A 23,457-nucleotide genomic window follows, 5' to 3' on the forward strand; every position below is an offset into this window, starting at 1 on the left:
AAGGAGAGAAGAGACTGTAAGAACTGACTCTCTCACTAGCTGAGAAGTGAGCTGTGGTCAAACACCTTTAGCATTTCTTGGGGCCAGTGCAGGTGATCCCTGCCCAATGCCGCAGCGTGTGGAGCCCACGCACCTACATGAAGGGGACGTGTCACTGACCTTCTTGTCCTTCTGGTACTTGCTCCACACCTCCGTGGTGAGGCCGGCGGCAGCGCTGGCAGGGCTGGCGGGGGGCACAATGCTGTGGTTGACCAGCGCCGAGAGGTGCGTGCGCACCGTGGACAGGTGTCGGCAGTGCGCCAGCCCTGCGGGGACACCGAGGGCCAGCTCAGCCACAGCCCTGCCTGAGGGGCACTGGAGCCCCAGGAACAGTCGTGCCTGCACTGAGCTCGCTCTGCACCGTGTGAGAATGAGCAACTACAGCAGAGCCAAATGTTAAACAGATCAGACACAGACCAGCAACATCCATGTCATGAGTTATGCTGCCATGTAAAACTGCATTCTGTCTCCACTATGCATCACTCCTCCCACTGCCAGCTGCAAAACTGACAAATATTGAAATACTGGCACTGGAGTTACATCCACCCTACTGGTCAGACTGCTTTCTAAGCCAAACATCCCATGTTATTTAGATAAGAAGTTTCACTTACATCCATAAAAAGCTCTGGAAATGATCTGCCTCTTCATGCTTTCACACAACATCTTTAGTGGAGTTCTGTGAGAGGCATCAACAGGACAAGAGCAGGTGGTGAGGAGAGAGAGCATCAGGAATTTCATGCTGATCCCTGTGTCCTACACACAGCAATTATTTCTCTGCACCAAGACTTATTTAATTAAAGGAGCAGTAAGAGCAAACTCCACTTATTAAAGCATTTCCCCCAACAACACTTCAACCCCAGACAGATTTCCCCCTGGCACACAGCCACAATTGCTGCAGGTGCACTGTAGAGGTCTGTGTCAAATTGAACTGTTGCCCTTCATCCAACTGTTAATGACTTGTTAAAGATAACATTCCCAGAGCTGAACACAAGACAAAAGAACTAGATACAATTTTTCTATCAAAATATGACTTGAGCATAGTTTAACAGGTTAGTTTTAATAAACTAAATTTATTGCTGCCAAACTCTGCCAAATTTTTATGTTAGAAGCTACTTGAAAACTGTTACTTGAAAATTGTTACTCTTTGTCTTGAGTGCTGCAACCACTCAAACCTTCCTGCTTTTACCTGTGGCATGCACACAGTCCCCAGATAAGCTGTCTGCACAGCTTGCTCACCGGTCGTGGATGCAGTTGCAGCAGCTGGGAATGTCATAGGGAGAGCTGCCCATGGAACAGGAGACACAGGAGGAGCCCTGGCTGCAGTGCTCCAGCTGCCATGACAGCAGGTTTGCCCCAAAGCCTTGCATCTCTATCATTTCACTGGTGTCTGTGGAAAAACCAAAGAAGACAGAAGGACATCAGCCTTTTCCCTTCTCTCCCCCTCCTCCACCTGTGCATCCTGATGGTTCATGCTTCACTTCTCAACAGGCTCTGAACCTCGGTTCCAGAAACAGGAGAGTGGCATCCTCAGAATTACTGCTCTTGACCTGCAGCATGCTGTGCAGGGTCCCTTCCCAGGAAGCCAAGCTCCTTCACCATTTGCACCTCTCTTGCCCATGCACATCCCAGTTCATGTTTCAAGAGACTAGAGAAAAGGGTGCTGCAGTAACAACTCAACTGGTTCTTGTGTAATACTACGGAAATGTTATTTATGGCCAGAAGATATCATCTAGCCCGACCTTCTATTTAATTCAGGCCTCAGGATTTCATTTTGCAGTTCCTAGAATCAGCCATGGAACTGCTGGTCCAGCCAGAGTAAAAGCTGGAGAATGAAAAGAAATTAAGGCAAACTGAGTCAGTTACTTTCAGAAGATGATGCTTTCCTCTTCAGAACCAGATCCTAAAATACTTAGCAGAGAAGGACAGTTCCAGTCCTGCTAATGCCCACACTATATTCATAAAAGAATACTCTCTACAGAAGTATCTGATCCAACTGTACTATGCAGCTTCCTGAGTTATCCCTGCTCCACCAAATCTATTTGCCTTTTTAACCAGCTTCAGAAAGGCAACTCAAAAAATCAGCAGCTCCCTTCAGAAAGCTTGGCTTCAGCTCTTCAGCCTTCCCAGCCGGCATTTGAACTCGTGGGGCTTTTGCTTTATAATAAATAACTGGCCTTTCAGCTCACCCATGATTAAAATTAAGGCAAATACAATTATGTATGTCATAAAGTATGCCACTAGATTAACAGTTACAAGCAAAATCCAGTCCCCTGGGCCGTGCTTTTAAAACAGGTATTTGTTGAGTGGTTGGGGGGGGGGGGGGGGGCGGGGGGGCAATTCCAAACCATCTCATGCATTTTAAATCAAGGTAGCACTAAGCATTTTAGGAGTGCCTATTAGAAAGTGGGCAGAGGTGAGGGAGGCATGGAGTAAACCCATTTGTTAACAGAAAAAGCACAGGCTCATGCGGAAGCAGCCATGTGTGTTTCATTTCACAAAACAAAGTGTGATGCAAAAATGCTCTTCACCTTAATTCTTCAGGAAGGAGCTGAACGACCCAGTCTTTATTGCAGCTTCTTATTGGGTTCAAATAAAAACCACTGGATAAACATTTTTAGATCATTAGTTTTTGCCTCCCCTCTGTAGACAGGAAAATTGGTCTTTTCAGTTTTAATTTTTTATTCTGTTTTTTAGAGAAACAAGGAAAGAACCCCACAGAACCTAAAGATTCAGATGAAAGGTACCTGAATTAGTGAAGAATTAGAGTGAACAGCATCTTTTATTTAATTGTAGTGGTGTTATCTGTAACTTCAGCTACATGCAAAAGTCGAGCATGTTGCAAAATGTCAAAGCAGATGGCTGGCAAACCTGCTACAACAGTGTTGTCATTATGGGATGGGGCTGCTGGAGAGACAGCAGCCCAGCCAGGCTATTTCCAGATACATCCCTAACTCTACCATCCCCTTCAAGATTAAATAACCAAAAGCAGACACCTGACAGCCATTCTAGTAGGGTAACTTACATGTTCTATCAACTGACTAAAGACTAAATTGTCTGCCTTATGCTTAACGTGTATGTGGCAATTGAACGTTCTTCCCATTTTTGCCCATATCCAAGCACAATCAGTTAGGATACTGAAACTTCCTAAAACAGCATCTTTTTCCAAAGGGAGCACTATTTTTGGAACTTCTTTCTATCCATACCTTCCAAGAATTCTTTATTAACTTGGGTTGGGCTTTATCAATTTCCAGGGGCTGCTCCCTTGGGATAAGTGCATGGGCAGCCTAGAAGAATTGAGGCTCTCCTTGAACACCTGTTCCTACCCTGTCCAACCCAGAACTTCAGCATTGTACAGAGATGCAGGGCAATTATTGTCTCTTGCAGTCAGTCCCACCAGTCCAGGGTATAAAAGCAAGGACTTCTCAGAATGCAGAGCTAAACTACTGGATGCCAAATGCACACACATCTTGAGAATACCAGCTTAAATAATACAAAGAAATAGATGACAAATTTGTGGGTGGTGGAGCTCACAGCTGATCCTCTGAAGCCCACCCAGCCTATGGATGCAAGCGGAATGAAGTCACCGACCCCAAACAGGCACTGCATCTCCACACAGCCTTCTCTGCATACTCTGCTACCTCATCTGTGAGAACACAAAGCTGTTACGCTCCCTCCTTCTCTCCTGAGAGCCTGCTCCAGTATCCAGCCTTTATGAAGATGGGGCAGGAAGCCAGAGGAGAGGAGGTTTGCTGCTCAGCAGCACACACATCACGGGAGAGGGAAGATGCTGCTCCCACTCCCCACAGGCTGTGAGCCCATTCCCAGCCTCTCTACAGTCACCTCCATCTCCAGATCTCATGGCGTAAGTGAAATGTCTTTCCCTGTAATAATGCCAACACTGTTGTATGCATCAGTGGAAGGAGCTGCAAGAGAGCTCTGGGACACAGGGGGAGGAGGATAAAAACCTTTCATCCTATTAGGAGCTGTGAGGTTCCGAGAGCAGATCATTGATAGCATTGCGTGTAGCTTATCTTCCTCCTCCTCATCATCGTCAACAGAGGTAGAGCGGCTGGCAGCTAAGTGGTGGTAGTTAATAGTTACTGCTCAAAGAAAATAGTGAAAGAGGAGCATAAGAAGAAAGAACTCAGTGCTGTGGGAAAGCTCAAAAGGACATGGTCAGCAAAGACAAAGGACCTGAATCCTGCCCTCTGCTTGAGGGCACAAGCTCTTGTAAATGGGTGTGAAAACTGAGTTTCTTACAGAAACAAAGCATGCTCCACCAAATTCAGGCCAGCCTTTGAGTGCACACAGGCTGTGAGAGCACACGTGGCACACCATGGCAAGGGAGAAAGATCCCCATGCCAGCCTGCAGCAGCTGGGCATGCTTTTGAGCAAAGCTCCACAGGAATTCTAGTCTCCAGCTAGCTTCTGTCCTTCACTGTGCCCCTAGCAATGCTGCGGCCCCTTCTCTGAAACCTGTGCCAGATGCATCTGGACAGCAAACCCTCGCTCCCAGCTGTGTGTGGCTCTGCAGACAGGCAGAGTTCCTGCCTGGCACAGGACCTGCAGCTCCTGCCCCACGAGCCCTGGGCTCCGCAGCCCCTCCAGCAGGTGCTTTGCTGGTGTGTGTATGGACTTACCTGTGCCAGCCCAGGAGCCTGACAAAGCCCAGCCAGCGCTGTGGCCCAGGCCTGGGGTCAGAAGGCTGCAGAGGAGACTCCTGCTTTCTCAGCTGCAGTAAGTCCCAGTAGGAGCAGTAACTCCAAATCCCCTGTAAACTTTATGGTCTGATCTTCTCAGGAAATTCTTGCTTCTTTACCAATGGGAATAAAACTGAACATGCTGTTTGAGAACCAGCTCAAATGCCTTCTTGCATGTAAGGAATTTGTATTCACTGATGACATGAGGTGGTTTGGTGCTTGGGAATTAATTTAGTTTCCTTGGAAGGACCTTTGTTTATCCATTGTTAAGTTTCTGCTTCCAAGCCAGGAAAACTTAGCCCAGGGAGTTCTGGGGTACTTTTCGGAGTTTATGGTTGGGTTTTTTTCCTAATAACAACATTATGAGCAAGCGTTGTGGCCAGTAAAAATATCCTCACTTCAGGAGCTAAACTGCTCTTGGCTAGTCAAGCAATCTTTTTTGTTTCAGACTCAGTTTGCAAGCCCAGGGGAGTATTTTGAAAACTTCCTCTGTAAAACACAGAGAAAATATAAAATTCCCCACCTCAACTCCATTTCCACTAAGATAGCAAGTTTCCCTGCATTAAGGAAATCTAAGCTGTACCTGTTGATCACAACTATCTCTCAGTGAAATTTATTAGAGGTTTGTTTTTTTTACCCCCTTAAAAAGATGTGGCTTGTCACCTGCAGGTATGTCCCAGGGTATTACTTCAAGATTTTCTCAGATGCCTGATTTGATTTTTCATTTGTTTTGTTTTTTTTTTTAAACAAAGCAGAACAAAGGCACTTACTGTTATCATGCTTGTGTCCAGGATAGATAATTCTGAAGACATAGTCTGTGGATGTGTCCTCAGCTGGCATCTCCTCCAGGTCCACTGACTTGTTGCTGTTCCGTTTTCGAAGCTTTGGAAACACCTTGCCCTAGAGAAAACAACAATTCCATACATTCAGCTATGAGTGACTAACAGAGAACAACAAACTAAGTACCACAGACCTCTGAAATCTTAAATCGCCAAACTTTCAATGCTGGGAGGAGGTGAGGGGGAAAACAGTGGAGTCATATACAGCTGGTGGTTTAGTGGTATATAATACTACTTTTTCTTTGTGCTATAAACCAGCCTTTTCTTGTAATCTATAGGTGCTGGGCACCACAAGCCTCTGGCAGCAGCTCTGTCCAGTCCATCTGAGTCTCACTCCTATTGTGTGGGCTTGTATCTTGATGCAACAGCAGACTCCAGCTATTTGTTCAGTGAAGGTATGAACAATTTTTATAGATCACATGTATAAGAAGCAAACTGGACTAAATGGAGTTATTTTGCATCCTACTTTACCATAAAGCAGCTGGAAGTCAGTGCCCAGGCCCTGTGGAGCAGAGATACCAACACCAGCCTCACCCAAGAGCTCACCAGAAAAAGCAGTACCTTGCCCTGCTGGGACCACAGCGGGGGCTCCAGCTGGCCACGGGGTAGGAGCCCATTTTCCAGACAGGACAGGAAGGCGAGGAGGTGCCCTCCTTGGGGGAAGTGCAGCGGAGGCCTCTGAGTCCCATCCTGACTCACCAGCACTAATGTCCATCTGCTTTCTGCTGCAAGGAGGACAAGGGGAGTCCACACTGTTACATCAGAGCCTCAATTTTCCGCTCTTACCTTCTAAGTAAACTTTATTGGGGATCATCTCTAGATAAATAAACCTTTGTAAGGCACAGTGTGATCTAAGGATGATATCAGCTCTCTAGTCCTAAAGAAACCCAAGACACAGGCAAACTATGAAAGCCTCATACAGTTGTCATCTTCTGTCTGCTGGGACTGGAGATTTTAACACTCATTCCCACATGGCCAGAACTAGTCAGAGGTGTTCCTGACATTGAGGGATGAAAAGCAATCACTCAAGTGGCTCTCCCTGTTCTGTATTGTTAAGGAATATATGCTTAAGGGTTATGCTTACGTTGCTGATGGCAGTGGATGCAGACAATCTGGCTCAGTGGCACAATCAATGCGTAGTCCCAGTAAACACTAAGAGGGAAGGAAAGTGCAGCAAACATTGTCTTTTCCATATTCAGGAATGCTTGCAGTTTCAAGCACCTGATAGAAAGACTCTGCTAAGTTAATAACTGCTTATTAAATTTGGCCAATTAAAGTAAATTATTAGTCAAGTAAATGTCAAAGGAAAGCTAGTTTCTTCACACTGGATATTCTGGTACTAGTTTGTACAACCTCTGCTTCCCTCTTCCCCTCCCCTTCCTCTTTTCTGGTGCCCCTCAGCAGGTTACACAGTACTTCCCATCTTTTCTGAATGCAACGAATACCTTTTCTCCAGTTCTGAATCTCCAAGGGTTCCATTCATCAGCTGGTTTGGAGTCCATTTCAATGTCAAACTATCTGCTGATTGATGAAGGGAAAGATACCCAGGAATTGCCTCCAAGTCATCTTTCTGTTCACAGAAGTAACATACAAACAACCCAGGTGACTCAAGTGCACAAAATATCGGCATAAAAATATATGTTCCAGTCTTTCTATGCCATGCAGGTTCCAAAGCTGCAGTATGTGGGAAGCGATGCAGGAAACCCAGCAAAAGTACTGGTATGCAAAAGTACTGGTACTATTGTTACTAGAAAGAGGAGAAAAACCACAACACGGTCAGCAGGTTTATGAAATACAGTCCAGTATGTTTGTTCCTGCCTAAAGGGCCACTGCTCATTGACAGTGGTCAGGCAGTAAAAGCATTTGTCACGTGTCAAACCTACCCCAGCACAGAAGAGCCAAGAAGAAGGCAGCTCTGTGCTGAGAACAGAGCAGTGACCCCTTGACAGGTCTGAGCTCTGCCCCAGCCACAGCCCCAAGCTGCAGGCACTCACCGGCTGCACCAGGACGTTGTTTTTGCCATAGAGAAGGTGTGTCCGGGAATTCTGGTGCAGGGACTCCACGTACTCCCGCGCCGAAGCAGCAAAGCGATCTTCTGACGTGCTGCCACTGGAATGGCGTTTCCGGATCTACAACACAGCCAGGGCAGGTCAGGCAGGGCACATCACAGGAACTCAGCCTCTAGAGAGTGCCGCAGCCAGGGGGGCTTGCAGAGAAAGCACCTGGACTCTTAACTCAGCCCTGACCACGGCAGCTCAGAATTTCTTGTGAACTACCTGGTCAGATCACAACCATCAAAAGCCAGAGTTTAGTGCTGGATCTCAAACTTTTCTACATACAGATAGAGAGGACATTGTGGCCCAAATGGACTTCTAATGTGTGATAAAGCTCCATTACAGAAGAGAGAAGAAAGGCTGTTCCAGATTCAGGTATCTCCCTGATGAGGCTGTTTTTATTATCAGCCTGTCCCTAACTCAGAAACAGGTACAGAGTAAATACCTACTCCCAGGGCTGGGCGCTTGGAGGGGGAGTCCTGGCGGCCGTGTGTGCCGTGGATCCGGTGCCGCTGCACCAGCTCATCGGCTGAAGGGTCTGTCCAGTAGTGGTCAGCTGTCTTTAGCTTGGTGTACTCCAGAGCACAAGGTCCAACTAGGAAAAGAGACCAAGGGAGAAACCTTCTGAGTCTGTTCAGAGACATACCCAGTGCTATCCTGCTGGCTGAGCACTGAAGGTGAGATTTCCTTCTTAAGCCAAGTGAATATTAATGGTCACCGATCCTACGGGATCAGCCCACAAACAGACAACAATATAATAATGTATCACTCCTATTAGCCAGGGCTGTATAAGAGTGTTCCTATAGGACACAGTACCCTGCCACAGCAGCATTAGCAGTCACAAACTGCCAGCAAGCATTCAGTAAAAATCCATTTCCATTCCGCTTTCTGATCCAACCAATAATTACTAATAAAACCAGATGATCAGTCTCCTCTGGTCTTGTAAGCAACAAAACATCTTCACTGTTTCTCTATTATAAATAGTTACATACAAGATATAAAATTCACCTCTTGTTACACTATCATAATGCAAAATGCTTTAAGAAACTATTTATTTTCTTCAGCATAAGAAGTAACTTTGCAAGTACTCACCTAGCAGAGAAGCCAGTATTGGGCCACAAACAGGATCTGCCAGTAAAGCTTCCTTTTCATAGTATTTACTAGGAATAAAAGATCAGTGCCCAGTTAAAAACATTTGTTGGTATGAACCATTTCAAAGCTTAGGTTTAGCTACAGGTGTAATACAATGGGCCTCTTGATATGCTCATTCCGTCTCATCTATTTTTCAGCTGAGCTCAGAGAAGCAGGAGCTTGCCTTGTGCTCAGTGTGTTTACCCAGTATATTTGATTTGGGGCTTTGGGCAGAATTGCAATATGGGAACAAACAATAGTTCTCTGCAAGTAATTTTGTCCATTTTCCACAGAGGCAAAACAATCCACACATTCTTAAACATCTCTTCCATCTTTGAGGAATCATCTTGAAGCACTGTGAAGAATAGTGAACTACTACATTGCTCTTGCAATGACCCCGAAGTCTTGCCATTGCAGCAGGCAAAGCTGCTTTGCAAAACCACATAGCCAAAAAATCCAAACACCCACAGCTCTTGATTGCCACTGTCCTCTGTGGTCTGTTCACTAGATGGGGCTCAAACTCTAAAGCACCTGCTCTTCCTCCAGAACAGAACAGCTGAAGGACGTGAACATGGAGCATTTGAACAGTTATGACACAAAAGCCTTACGAAAAGGTTTGTTTTATTCACCAAGTCAAGTTCTCAAAATCACACACCTGCAATGAAGGACCTGATCCTAACTTATCTGAAAGTATGGGGAAGGCAGTGAAGTGAGTATCTACAACACACAGTGATGGAACAACTGAGAGCAAACTCCCCTGATGTGTCTCCTGTGGATTACGTGGAAAAGAAATTAAAACCCCTTGTGCCCATGTATCTGCAGACACCGAGACAGTGGACTAAAATGCTTTCATTAACTGTGTCTCTGGGACATGGCCAACCCTCCCTCTGTCTCTTCTGCACACAGCTCATAAAATCCAAGCTGACGTTACATATCCCAGAGCAACAGTTTGCTTGAACAGCACAAAGACCTTTCTTACATTCTCTTGCTTTTAGTGGCAAGATACATCATGAAAGTAAAGCTGATGACAAGGGAAACAGTAACACAAACTTGGAAAATACTGTGAAAACAAGCTGCTTTGCCCTTAGTTCTCATCCTTGTTCAGACCCATTGGCTTTGGATGAACAAGAATGTGTTGCCAGGGCAGAAGAAGAGCACCCCTGCCAACAAACTGCCTTTCTGGGACCACAGCAAGCTTCAGGGTCCCTTCCTTTCTCTTTTTATGTGAGATTGTTCTCAGTCTGTCCCATTAAGTGTTCAGTATCATGGGTTATGGGAGGGCAGGAAGGGTAGGAGTTAAGAGCCACTCCTTGGCAAACCACAGCTGATGCTGGGCAGCAGGAAGCAAGGACAGAACAGAGAGGACTCATCTTTGCCTCTTAACGAGTCTGTGGGGAATACATCCATAAAGCACTGATGATCTTCTTTGGTTTTACGAGGGAAAACACTCACTTTACACAAAGTTTAATTTTTCTAAAAAGGAAACATGATTCAAAGAACCTGTTTTCACAGCCCTAAGGTTTTATGTCACTAGCTCCTCCTGTTCTAATCTCCTTCCTTTCATTTACAAAAGGCATTTTCCTCTCTGACATCCTAAAGTTCCGAAGGATTATTTTCAACTCATGACCTATTAGAACACATTTCTATTCCACTAAGCTCTAGGTCCCATTAGAATATGGGCACCTAATATACTTGAAGTTAGGTTTGTAGCTGATTTCTGGAAAGCTGAATGCCTGTTAATGCTTTTTTGTAAGCCTGAAATACTGTCAGTGATGAAAAACTATAGTACATTTTTTTTAAATGCCTATGTAACTGGTTTTCATCTTACCAGAAGCCTGCATGACAGGGGTTTGCTGAAGACTTTTGATGAAATCCCTTGCTGCGGACACCTAAAAGTCCAACAAATCCACGTGCTTCTGCTGCTTTCCTTACCTGCAGTTATCAACAATGTACTGCACAATCTTGTCCAGCACCTTCTCAATCAAGGCTGTCCGAACCCAGATGTGCTTGATGGCCTGAGGTGTCAGGACAGGTGTTCTGCTTGTGGTTGAACCCTGCCTTTTGAGGGGTTCCTGCCCATTTGGCTGATTTTTCCTGCAAAAGGTGATAAAAATAAAAGTAGTCAGAATTTGCACTGCTTGATGACAGCTCCATCATCCAGTGAAACCCATCCTCCTGCATCGGGTAACACAGTGGACCTGCAGGAGAAAGGTGGCTGTAAAGCACAGGGACATGTGCCTTGGCTCTCCACACACTGCCCTGGGCTGAGTGGAACAGGAATCCTCTGAATGCCTTTTCCAGAAAACTTCCCCCTTGAAATAGAAGAAGGTCCCATTTTGCCTCTTTGAGCAAAGAAACCCTGACATTTTCAGGTTCTTTGCCAGCACCTGGGTTTCCTTTCAGGCAACTGTTCAGTTACATAGAGTTAATACATTTGTTAGGGGTGGTTTGGGTGAGATCTGTAATTCCCCTCTGCATTGACAGGGTCCCAAGTCCTACAGGAGCCCATGTCAGCACGCCCACAGGCAAGGAAGACAAGTGACACCACTGACAGCAGAACAATTTGGGTGTGTTTAGTTGCATCCTAAACAGGGCTTTTCTTAAGCCACAGCCTCAGGAACAGTTATGCTGTTACAGCCCTTCTGTCTCATTTCATACATCCAGCAGAGCGAGTCCACCCCCTGCAGTATTTCCCAATAGTGTCTTTGCTGTGCATATTTTCTACAGCACTTAAATTTTGTGGTTGTTAATAGCTGAAAAACACACAAAATTTGTCTAGAGAAACCACAGAACTTAAGTTCATTTGCTCCTCTCTGTTAGAGTACACAGCCCAAGTTCTCTGGTGGTTGAGGGGTGTTTGTGTGGGCTCTTAACCAGGAGAGAAGCTGGTGAATTTTCAGTAGAAAGCATCCTTCTTCCCAACATTTAAAAAACTAAAATTAATAAATTCCCTGTCTGTATCAGTAGGCACAATTAAAAACAGATCAAAAATAGGTATATATCAGTCAAAAACTACATAAAAGTCTGACAATTACAAGTCTAATAAAGATAAATGTCAGAAAATTACATAGAAATGTAAGTGTTAATTTAAATAACTCCATAATTGAAGGCAAGCTCTCTCAGCAAAGCCCTTCTTACAGCAAATTGATTGGAGGCTAACAGTTCCTAGGATGGGCAAAGAGCTCTTAGGGCTCAGCAGTGCCTACAAACAGGATTAAAAATGCTCTTGTCATGAGCTTATAGGACAAGACACTCATGCACTGTGAGTCCATCTACAGAACCACATGGAAAATTTTAACTTTGCTACTCACCACCAGCAAAAAGTCTAAGACTTTCAGTAACCTCAAGTCCTTGACTTCAGGATTCTGTTGTGCTTAAGTCCAGTATGTACTGAACAGTTTTCCTGTAACTTCTTCCCATCATTCTTCATATCCACTAATTGAACTGTTTCTGCTATGATACCAACAAATTTATTCCTGGTTTGGCAGGAGCATGCCAAAACAGCTTTTCCAGTATGTCTGTTCTTGAGTTCCTCCTTTCATCCCCTCCCTTCCCACCAACAGTCCAAGCTGGTCCACCATATCCTGACTGTGAGCCCTCTCTGAAATCACCAGTAATTAGTCACTTCTGTTGCTGTTTGTGGGCTGAATGTGCTCCTCTGCTGTACTGAGAAGCAAAATGAAACACCAAAGCCCCAGTTCCCCATCTCAAACTGCTAGTTTGATCAAACACAAACATCTACAGCCACTGACAAGACAAGGCTGCAGCATCCATGGCCGAGACAGGCTCCTGTGCATGCACGGGGCAGTCTGTGTCCCACCACGCTGCACACACACACTGCATCCAGTGTGATAATCAGTCCTCAGCCTCACCTGCTCTCTACCTGCTGCTGCAGCTCCTGCACCTTCTTGCACACGTCTCCAGCTATGGCACAGGTCTTGCCCACCTTGGTGAAGAGTGCGGCCACCTTGTCGGTGCGCAGGAAGCCAGCAGCCCTGCGCTTCAGCATGTGCAGGAGACATGCCTCCACCACACCTGCGGGAAGGGGACAGAGCGTTACTGCTCCCACTGCCTCCTGCTCGGCCAGCATCACCTGCTCACGGCCCCTGGGCACGTGTGGGTCACCAACAGAGCAGGGGGGACAGACAAGAACTCAGAATCAGGTGACATGAGCATGTGTCTAATCTGCAACTACAAGCACCTTGTAAAGTACAGGTAATGGCAGTATATAAATGAACTGGAATGTCTCCAAGTACTTTCACCCCACTTTACATGTGCCACACAGAACCACACTAACATGCCCTGATGGCCACTGGTAAAACACTGCACTATGCCAGCCTCACAAGACTGCAGCAGAAATCTATCCTGTTCTCATGTAACCCGCTGCAGGGAAAGGAAATGAGAAAGACAAATTTTAAAAAAAACAACAAAACAAATCAAAACAAAAAATAAGCCTTCCTTGTCTATCAGCTTCTGAAGTGAGACTGCAGATGATTCACAGTCATACAAAGGGATGAAGGAGAACAGACCAGTTCATTCACAGGCAAGGGAAAAGAGCCAGCTCTGTGTGCCCAGGGTGTGCCCAGGGCAGGGCAGGGCAGGACAGCCCTCACAGGGCTCTGAGTGCAGTGCTGAGCAGGGTTCTCCCGTGCTGGGTGGCAGCAGGCAGCCCATCGGGACAGCACCACTCCCCTGCCACTTAAACACTGGTTAGAGGAACACATGGCACTCCATCTGCTCTGACACTGCCGCTCTTTTTCAGAGAAGGCAGTGTTTTGTTGTGCTTTACGCCCAACACTGTCAGGCGCTGAGCATTTCCTGGAAACTCCTCTCCTTATTGTACTTGAAGGCTCCAAACCCTTAACACCTGAAAGCCTGCATCTGAAAAAGACCTGTCCTCACTGTTTGGGCCCTGAAAACTAACCTGAGCCCCAGGCCCGACTGGGGGACACACAGAAACACCTCCTGCCTGCTGAACCCTGAGGAGCCCCACCCCAGGGGCAGCCAGAGCCAGCCTGAGCTGCCTCAGGGCACAATGGAGCAGTGCCCGTGGCCTCAGCTCTGGCACACTTCTGCCTGCCCAGTGGCATCAGACACAGCCACTGAGAGCACGGCCGGTCCTCTTCCCACGCTGGTGGCACTGGCACAGACACCAGGAGCATGGAGCACACCTGGGCTGGCACAGCCCTGCTCTGTCAGCAGGAGCCCCGCGCTGGCCACGTCTGCAGCCAGGAGGACTGGACTTCTGAAGCCATGACACACGGGGGACATGGAGTTGTGACACACGGGGGACATGATACAGAGCCGTGACACACAGGGGAACACGGAGCTGTGACACACAGGGGACATGACACACCAGGGAACACAGAGCCATGACAGCACCGGGAAGTTCCTCACAGCACAATCTAGCTCCTGTCTAGCAACCATCACAGCAGCTCTTAACCCAGCAATTGTTTTGCTCTGTCTTTCAATTAGAAATAAAGAAAAAACAAAAGCAGCTTTCCAGATGCCTGGAGCAATGCAGCAATTCGATTCCAAATCTTAAATGAAGCAACTTGCCTTTAAAAATAACTACAAAGAAGTGCATTGCTGTTGCTTAGGAAACAGGCTCTCTTCCCACCTTCACCACTTTTTTTTTATTTCTTTAAAACAATAAAATATTAATGAAACAAATTTAGTGAAAAGCACAGCAGGCATACCTTTAATTATTAATAAATGCTGCAGCTGCCACTGAGGGCAATTTCCCCAGTGACCGTCCCTAGAGCCCCAATATTTAATTATTCCACTGTCACATTTCTCATCACAAGAACTTGGGTGAGTCCCCAGCTGCCTATAACACACTCATAGGGGTCATTGGCATCACTGGAATTTGCTGCTGGATTGCCTCAAAATGTATTTTCCACCAGACAAGAGATTATGCATGTCCAGTTCTATGTGTTGGATTGGGGGACAGATTACATCCCAGCCTGTGTGACCCTCAGGTCACTTAAATCTCCTACGCTTCACCCCCAGACTGAGATTAACAGCACTGGCTGTCAGCACTCTTCTCTCCAGGCTTCTTCTACAAGAATTATTCCAGAACAGCTGGAATACATTCACATCTGACTCGATCTGAATGTGCTTGCAAATACACCGTGGCTTTTATCCAGTTAAACTACAAAACATCCAAGCAGGGCAGCAACACATCTTGTGACACAGATGCCATCCCATTCCAACCCAGGGGACCGTGTGGATGCCACCCTGGTGGCACAGGACAGCAGGAAGGGATCCCTCCCAGCCACGGGAATGGCACAGCACAGTAGGCACAGCTCCCTGGCAGAGCCCCCAGGGCTTTCCTTTGGCTCTGTGTCCAAGGCAGGCACTGATCTCACTGCACCTTGCCAGCATCACCCAGAGCCAAGCTCAGTCAGAGGGGAAACATAATACATCTTCAACAAACTGGCAGAAGAGTCACCTCAAGCTGCAGAAGCTTTTAAAAGACATGAGAGGACCTTGGTGCTTTTTGATAAACCAAAACCAGGTGATCCCTAGGAGTTACAAACTGCACAGCTCAGACTGCTGCCTAAAGAGACAACACAAACTATTTCAGGGGTTATAGTACAACAACCTTCGGGACAGGGAAATAGGGTTATTTACCCATTTCTGGGAAAATGAACCATTTTTCCCCTTTTGGAACCTGACACTCAAAGAAGACCTAAAAATAGATGATTTAGCTGTTTGTGGGGAACCTGGTAACATCAGAAAGAAAGAACCGGTGGGTGGTTGTGTGCACACCTAGGTAGTTTGCACACATGTACACGTGCTTTTGGCTACAGGTGCGTGTGCACTCAGGTCAGTAACTGCTGCACAGCCCAGTGTGATCCCCAGCCTGCCCATTGTCACTGTACCTACAACAAACACGTACAAAAGCTGATCAGATGAAGAGGCAGTAATTCATCACAAACAGAGTGGAAGAACAGCTCTGCACTGGGAATAAATCAGCACAGCTCAGGTAATTCCCTTGTATGGCTCAGTTGACAGCAGCCATCTAAAAATTCATTAACTCCAGACAGTTTTGAGGAACATTCTCTGCAGTATTCACTGCTGAATTTAATTAAGTGCAGATATATTATTGATTTACAGTTCAAATAATTGCAGTGCCCACCAAGCTTCAGAAAATGTCATTTTTTTATGACTTCACCACAGCTACTTCTTCCAGGGTCAGGTGAACAAGTTTGGTTCTGTCCTTTTCTGCCTCTACGAAAATTCTAACTTGACTTAATGGACTGTGAAATGAGAGTTCTGGGGTTGGAAGGGTGGTAAGCAGAGAAAAGAAGGCCCGTAGAAGGATTATTTATGGGTGTACTTAGCAGATGAGATTTTTCCTTAGACAGGAAGAAATACTGCAGCTAAATACCTTGTTTTCATGGAAACTGTGCACAGGGAATTGAATTCATGAGGCTGAAGAAATTAAAAACAAGTGAAAAGAGGAGGATGATAAAGAAGCCATCAGATGCTCATGATCTCCAGCTGCTGTTGCTTTATCCTGCTGATCACATATCTGCCCAGTTTGAAACCTAGTTTCTTGCCAAGTTTCAGCCTGCTGTGTCACTTGGACACGCCAAGCAGGGGAGACACTGGCACTGAGTGCCAGCTGACAGCAAGGGACTGCAGACAAGACACCCAAACCTGTACCCTTGTTCACCTGTACCCAACGTGCTTGTGTTGGACTGTGCCACAGAACATCCTACGTTCAAAAACTCCCTAGAAAATAAAAAACGTATCTCAATGGACAATTTCCTTTCTCAGTTCTCAAGTGGCTGGGAAACTTCAAGGTTGAAATTTGGTGACTGCTCCTCTTTAAAATCATGATCATTAAGCTTCAAGGATCTCAGCAACCTTCAGAAAACAGAAGTGTTTTCATTAAACACTGTTAAGGGCAAATCAGAATTACTGAAGTTTCTCTAAACATTGAAAATGATCCAATTTGATGGCCCAGGATCAAAGCAAAATGTTTAGCAGAGTTCTCTAAAAAGCACAAGAGATTTTATTTCACTTCTCAAGCTAACAACACATGCAGTTCAAAAACTATTTCATTTCACATCAGAGCTAATATTCACTCTGGTTTTTTCCTCCACTAAAGCACACTACTCATTAATTTAAGCATCATCTTTGGAGCACAATCAAGAACCTTCTAAATGTGCATGAAAACATATTTGCCTCCCCCCAGTTATGATTATCTCTGGTACACTCTCTGGGTTAATGTATTTACCAATTGAGTTAGAATCTCTGTAAACTACTTTTTAAGCATTATTCATCACTGAAAATGTTTGTTTCCCAAACAGGAGCAGTAATGCAGGGAGACTTTGTTTTGTTTGTGAGAGATGTGCGTTTCCATAGCAGATTATCTTAATTTTTTTAAAATATCAATGCCAAGGGTAGAAAGGCAAAAGAATTAAGATGATAAACTGTCAGGCTGGGAATTGATTCCTTAAATCTGTTTCTACAGAAGTTACGTTTCTGTGAGCTAAGGAAAAAAGAGAGGAAACTGAATTCTTTGTTTTCTGTCAAATCTGAACACAGTGCTATTTAGAAGCCTCAAGGCAATCAGCTAAAAACCCCAAAGCATAAGACATGTCTTCCTAATGGGGCTGATTTTCAGAAGAATTGGAATGCTGTCATTCCAGCTGAAAATGATGGGAACAAAATTGTGTTTTCTTTCAAACACAATTAACTTTGTGCAAAATGGGATAACAAGTCATCCTAAGACCAATGAAGGAAATAGCCTCACAACTAAGCCCACTGCTGTGGCTAATCCTGGTGTGATTAGCAGTGAGACTGAAAACCAGCACTGCTGGGCACTCCTGCAGCTCAAACCCCAATCCATACCAAATGACCCCAGATATCTGCTCTCCAGAAGTCCTCAGCCACATTCATGTTCCAAGGATTCCTGGTTTTCCACTGCCAGCGTGGATGGAGACTCATCCATGACCTCAGCTGAAGCTCTTTGCACTCCTACAGATGTGTAAGGCCCTAAAATTTCAGACCTTATCAGATCTCAACTATGTGGCTCCAGAAAGTCCAGCCATATAAGTGCTTTCCTACTGCCTCCCACCTCCAGAATGAATGGAGTACTCATCTGTCACCCTGAAAACTCAGCTTTTTTGAGCTTGTTGACATAGTTTCTAAAGATTTTCCCAGGACAGTAACTGTAAACATAGATATGTATACATTCATTCTGTTACACATCTTTTGATGGACACCTCTCACGGCCAGTGTGGTTGAGAAAGTGTTATCCTGACTATCCAATCCCTGGCTGTGGTCAGAAACCTATAAACTGTGAGAGAAGAAATAAAGTCTCTCTTTCCTTCATCATACCTTGAGCTGTGTCTGACTTACTTTGTGTCCAACAGCAACACTCATCTGCCTTAGGAAGCCGGGAAGAAACTGTTGAACTGTTCGATAAAAGTCCAGTCTTAGTAAGTGTTTTGGACATCCATTAATGACAATCCTGTCATACACTGGATTGGCTCTAAACTGTGAAGAGGACCCAAGAGCCACTCTGATTCTCAGAACACACCAGTCCTTTTGCTGTGAACAGATACTCAGTGACATAGAGCTATTTCAAACAACAATTCCCTCTACTTGATTTTGAAGAAGGAAACATCTTACACTGATGATTATCCAAGCCTAGATGCCCCAGGGCTCTGCGAGAGGAAGCTGCAATGGATGGATATGGGGCCCACACATCAGATCTCAAGTGTGGAATTACAGCCTGAAGCACAGACATCTCAGAAGCACTCTGGGTGATAGCTCTCCTTGCTCTGTTTCTGAGAACCATAAACGCTCATGCAGTCCTGATGTACACAGACACTGCAGAAGCTTGAGAGCAAGAAGCACCATGGTAAGACAGAAATGCCAGCTCAGGAGTGCTTCACCAAAGCAGCCATGGAGTCAGGCTCTGACCTGGCACAGCCTGGCACAAGTCAGGACTGTATCTGAGCCTTTCTGATCAAAGGAAATGCAGGGAAGCTGAAAGAGCTGCTGTACAACTTACAGGAGCACACAAGAGAAACTGTACCAAGAAGAAGTAGTACAATAACTCCCCTAGCACCTGGCACATTGTGCTTCTAGACCTGGAAGTCACCCACACAGAAGGATGGACCCTGCAGAGCTGGCCAAGGGTGCTCACGGCACTGCATGGCTGCTGCATGGATCTGTTTGTGCATGGACCTCCCCAAGCACCCTGTCTAGAACCACCAAAGGGTTCACAGGCTGCTCAGCTTTCAGAGAAGGCCGGACTGGCAGCGGGGCAAGCCAGCACTTGGCTGTGCTCAGGCAAGTGTCCCCTCTCTCTCTGGGTCGGAAGATGTCCGCCTCAGGCCACCTCTCTGATGCATTATTCACACAGAGACAGCACCAAGGACTGCTTACTAATGGGAATTCATTATCTTTCAAGCTCTCCTAGGCAGGCACCACATCCTTCTTTTGTTTGAAGGGCTGCACACATGACTAAACGCAGTCACAGATCCCATACAAACACCTTCAGTTAATATCCAGATCCAGCTCTGCAGGCAAACCCTTTCCCAGAGCATGACCGGACAGATCATGACATAGTTTTGTTTAGCTTTTTTTAAGATCTGTGTTATTTAAACACAGCATTGCTCAGAAAAAAAACCAGTAATTTTCATCAGTTAATAAGAAAAGCAATATGCATAATGGGGATGGAAAAAGAAGAAGTTGAGGTTAATGCAGCTAAATCAATGGAACGGCTCATCCCCTAGGGCTGAGCCAGCCAAACTTCCTCCGCTCCTCTAGGAGAGGCTCTCTGCTCCTCTTCTCTGCACCTGGACTTGCAGGGTCTGCAGCAAAGATCCTCAACAAATCTGTCAGGATAGAGCAGTAATGTAATACCCAGAAACAGCAAATTTTCTTCTTGGGTTCAAAAGCGGTGAAGCATTTCTCTTCTGTAAGTCTGGTCTAGACACAGTTTTAGAACAGATTTGGAAGCCAAAGATTACTCAATAACACTGAAGAAAAGAAAAACCACTTATTTCCCTCTGAAGTGAAGGACTGCAACCAACACTGGTGGTAAATTAAATATCAGTAACTGAAGATGGGAAGAAAGAGCACATGTCAGGTATCCAAAGTATACCAAAAAAGCTACAAAGCATCAAGAAAACAAAAAGAAGATGGGAATTTTCTTGTTTTCTTTGATAGAAGAGCCTCAATGTCTTACAGGATTTGAGTTCAGATTCAGGAACAGGAAAGCACCTGGTGTGCCCCTGCCATAAAGCCACCCAGGGCTACACAGCTCTGGTGCATCCCCCAGGAACAGCAGTGCAATCCCTCAGCTCCCTCCTCTCCTCACATCCCAAGGGACACATGCACTGCCATCCTCAAACACGGTTTACAAGAAGCCACAAGCACATTAAATACCATTCTGGATCTCAAATCAGAACTGGCCTTTTCAGTTCAGCCACAAAGGGATTCTGCACATTTTAATTAACAGGTTTAATTACTGGTCGCAGGTTTATTCTTCAGTCCAAAAAAAGCTTTTTGTGCAGTTCATTCCTTCCTTAATTTTAACTGAAATCTCATTGAAAAGCCAAATTCTGCATGTTTTACAGTGCCCAAGTTACCATTTTTACTCACATTTACTTCTGACCTTTCCCCAAAACACAGTAAGTACATTCCCTCTGCCAAGCTGGCACGATGGATTTACACCTAAACAACATATATTTTGATTGTGACACACACCAACTCTCCATAAGCCACCTGAATTCTATGACAATTATTTTATAGCATGGAGAATTCAGGATTACTTCATTTAATATGTTCAAAATATTATTCAAAGAGAACGAACTACTGAGACTTGTTTCAAAATAGATACTGAAAATGTAGAGACCATTTCAGTAACCGTGTCTGAGGCATTTAGGAATAAACCCTGTTTGCAGTATTCAGCTCACTTAAGTTTTTTAATTGCTTCAAGCAGCATGTTACTGTCAGACTAAAGATGGGCAGCCACACAGAAAAAGGCTTAGCAAACTGCAGGCAGCTCTTGGACAAACACTGTAGGTGTGATGCACTGAACTGGAAACCCTGTAAATACACTTCAGGTAACTGCAGCAGCAGAGACATGCCTCCTCTGCCTTCCCCTTTTCCCTCAGCTGTGGAAGCGGGCAGGCCGGTGCTCCTGGCAGAGGGCAGGCTGGGCAGGAGGCAGAAGCTCGCCAGCCCCACGTCATGGAGCAGCTCCGTTCCCAAGGAAACCTGTCCCAGAAGCCAGGCTGCAAACAGCCACAGCCAGCTCCCAGCCGAGTGCCGGCCACTGGAGGTGCTCCGAGACATCTGCAGCGCTGCACTGACCCCTGACTGGCCCCACAGCAGCAGTGCAACTCGCCCCACAGCAACCACAGCCCAAAGGAATTCAGAATCTTGTCCCACAATGGCACACATCAGCCACAGGCCAAAAGGAGCTGCTGTGACTCTGAACCACAGAGCCAGACCTAGAAATCAGAGGGGATGACAGAGCCCCTGGGATCTAACTTAGGTTGGTTTTACACTGGGTCGGGAACAAATACAGAATCTCCTGCACTCACTGCTTCTTCACAAGGATGAAAACATCAGCACTGCTTTCCTCTCCCAGAGCACCCAGGCAGAGACCACAGACTAGAGTCCTTATGGTTACAAATCCCTCCTTCTGGATTAGCACAGCTGACCTGCACAGAGGCACCAGGCCAGCAAGGGTAGCACAGGATGGAGCAGTTCCTCCAGGACAAGGGGCACATGCTATTTAATTGGCACCTTCAGCCATCTAGACCTAGGGCAGCTAAGAACTGTTCAACTACTGATGCAGAGAGACCCTGAAATCAGCCATCATGTATTTTAGAGACTCTTGCTAAACTCAGCCTAGCAGGAGAGTAAAATGATTCACAAGAATTCTATATTTATAACGAAGATTCACCAAAAATGACTCATGTACTGAACCAATCTAATTTTAAATAGAAGGGAAAAACCTCTTGAAGAGTCACATGAAACTGGAGTGGGGGAGGAAAGCGAACTGCACACACAAGAAAGCATCAGCCAGGAGCTGTTAGCCAAATCTGCTGGAAGGGTTTCTCCATTCAATCAGCCAAAGTGAAAACAGAACATGCAGCTTCACCTTCTTCTGGTTTAGAGTTAATTGAGGCCTCCATTCAAAGCAGCAGCAGGCTGGAGTCCTGCCTTAGGACAGGTAGGATTGCTGGGCAATAATGAGGCAGCTCAGCGCAGACTTACTAGTTCTTCAGACCATGAATAATTCAGAACACAAAACCAACTGGAATCACAGTAGGAGGACAAGAGAAGTATGAAGACTTTAAAGTATTCCTAATTTTGGCCAAACAGAATCTAACAGAAATAGCTGCCACCCCACCGCCCATTACACCAAAAATGCAGCACAGCTTCCAGGCCAGGATTCCAGGAACAGAGACCAGGCAGACCACACTGAGAGCTCCCTGGAACACACAGCCAGCCTGCAGCAAGGCCACCTGTCATCTTGGCTGGGTACTTGGATAAGGACAGTTTACTAAGAGTTACTTTACAATTTGTAATGTAAACACACATGTAGCAAATATAGAGGTGAAATGGGCCTGAACACCATGATTTCTAATAGCTTAATCCCTGCATTTACCTCTGACAGCAGAGAAAATAAATATCTAGAGGAAAAGTAAGGTTAGGGAGCATTAGCTCCTCCGTGTGACATTTACCACATAAGGCGATGATGTGACTGCTGTCTTCATGTACAAATTTCCGGGTGACAGCTTCTTCCATGATCTGCTTTACCTAAAATGAATAGAGAGAAATGATTGTATGATCCAAATAAAATCAGCACAGCACTTGGGAATTTCAGTTTCAACCACTGCTTGCCCCTTTCCCCTCATCAACAGACTAACAACTCCCTCACATCACATTTTGCAGGGAAGAATGGATTTAAGGAGGGAAAGCACAAACAAATCTGAGGGGTTTATCATGGCATGAGGAAACCTCTGGCAGAACAAGGATAGGTCTATTTGGGGTGTGTCTCATAAAAGGCAGATTTCAGCATGCCCACAGTACCCTCCAAAGAACTTCTCCAGCGTAAGTTCCAAACAGCTGTGAAAGACTTTTTATATGACTCATCCTCAGCCTTCACACAGTCTCTTCTGCTCAGATTGCATTACTACATCCCATTTCCACTTGTGCCATTCTGCTCTTTTTCAAGCACAGTGCATCCCTGAGCGACACAAGCACACATTCTCAGAGAGGTTCAGGGCCACCTTTCCCCTGCCTGGGAAGCATAGAACATGCCACAGCAATTACAGATTATACCTTCGATGCTCTGTTGCACCAGACAGTATACAAAATTATTACAGCACCTACAGAGAAGGCAGTGGCTTCAGTTTTTACTTCAAGACATGATTTAACAATTGTAGCAAATAAAATTACACTTATCACACTTTTTAATGGTTTAAAACAAAGTTCCTTTCCAGTTTCAGGGCTCAAAATGTGTCAACCTCCAGAGGGAAATCACTGCAAATTACTGACTTTCAAAAATTAGAAAAGAAACAGACAATTCTTCCAATGAGGCTGTAGTCACCCTCCGTTCATCTGCCAGTGATTCCTCCCCAATGGCTTCCTCAGCCTGACACCACATGAAACCTCATTGGTTTCCAGCTCATCACCAACACATTT

General features: G+C 45.6%; 1 protein-coding gene across 7 annotated transcripts in view; it reads right to left on the reverse strand.

Annotated features, from left to right (window-relative positions):
- SGSM2 (small G protein signaling modulator 2) overlaps positions 1 to 23,457 on the reverse strand; it is a 38,660-nt gene that overhangs the window by 9,631 nt on the left and 5,572 nt on the right. For 3 of the 7 annotated variants that reach the window (XR_001331661.2, XM_014255100.2, XM_014255099.2), the window contains exons 2-15: positions 22,494 to 22,569; positions 12,636 to 12,798; positions 10,696 to 10,857; positions 8,725 to 8,792; positions 8,082 to 8,227; positions 7,573 to 7,707; positions 7,024 to 7,148; positions 6,663 to 6,730; positions 6,140 to 6,303; positions 5,510 to 5,639; positions 4,005 to 4,139; positions 1,276 to 1,426; positions 651 to 715; positions 160 to 305 (exon numbers count right to left, since the gene is read on the reverse strand). Coding sequence is in view for 6 of the 7 variants with exons in the window: in XM_014255100.2 (XP_014110575.1) it covers positions 160 to 305; positions 651 to 715; positions 1,276 to 1,426; positions 4,005 to 4,139; positions 5,510 to 5,639; positions 6,140 to 6,303; positions 6,663 to 6,730; positions 7,024 to 7,148; positions 7,573 to 7,707; positions 8,082 to 8,227; positions 8,725 to 8,792; positions 10,696 to 10,857; positions 12,636 to 12,798; positions 22,494 to 22,569 (1,734 nt within the window). In the remaining variant the exon portion in view is untranslated. Of the gene's footprint in view, positions 1 to 159; positions 306 to 650; positions 716 to 1,275; positions 1,427 to 4,004; positions 4,140 to 5,509; positions 5,640 to 6,139; positions 6,304 to 6,662; positions 6,731 to 7,023; positions 7,149 to 7,572; positions 7,708 to 8,081; positions 8,228 to 8,724; positions 8,793 to 10,695; positions 10,858 to 12,635; positions 12,799 to 22,493; positions 22,570 to 23,457 lie in introns of those variants that run through there. The other 4 variants (XM_005525650.3, XM_005525651.3, XM_088066148.1 and 1 more) reach the window with 4 other exon arrangements.

The sequence above is a fragment of the Pseudopodoces humilis genome, chromosome 23 (genome assembly GCF_049639895.1).
Source record: "Pseudopodoces humilis isolate 2021_Gansu_Grassland_sample_001 chromosome 23, ASM4963989v1, whole genome shotgun sequence".
In the NCBI taxonomy this organism is placed as follows: Eukaryota; Metazoa; Chordata; class Aves; order Passeriformes; family Paridae; genus Pseudopodoces; species Pseudopodoces humilis.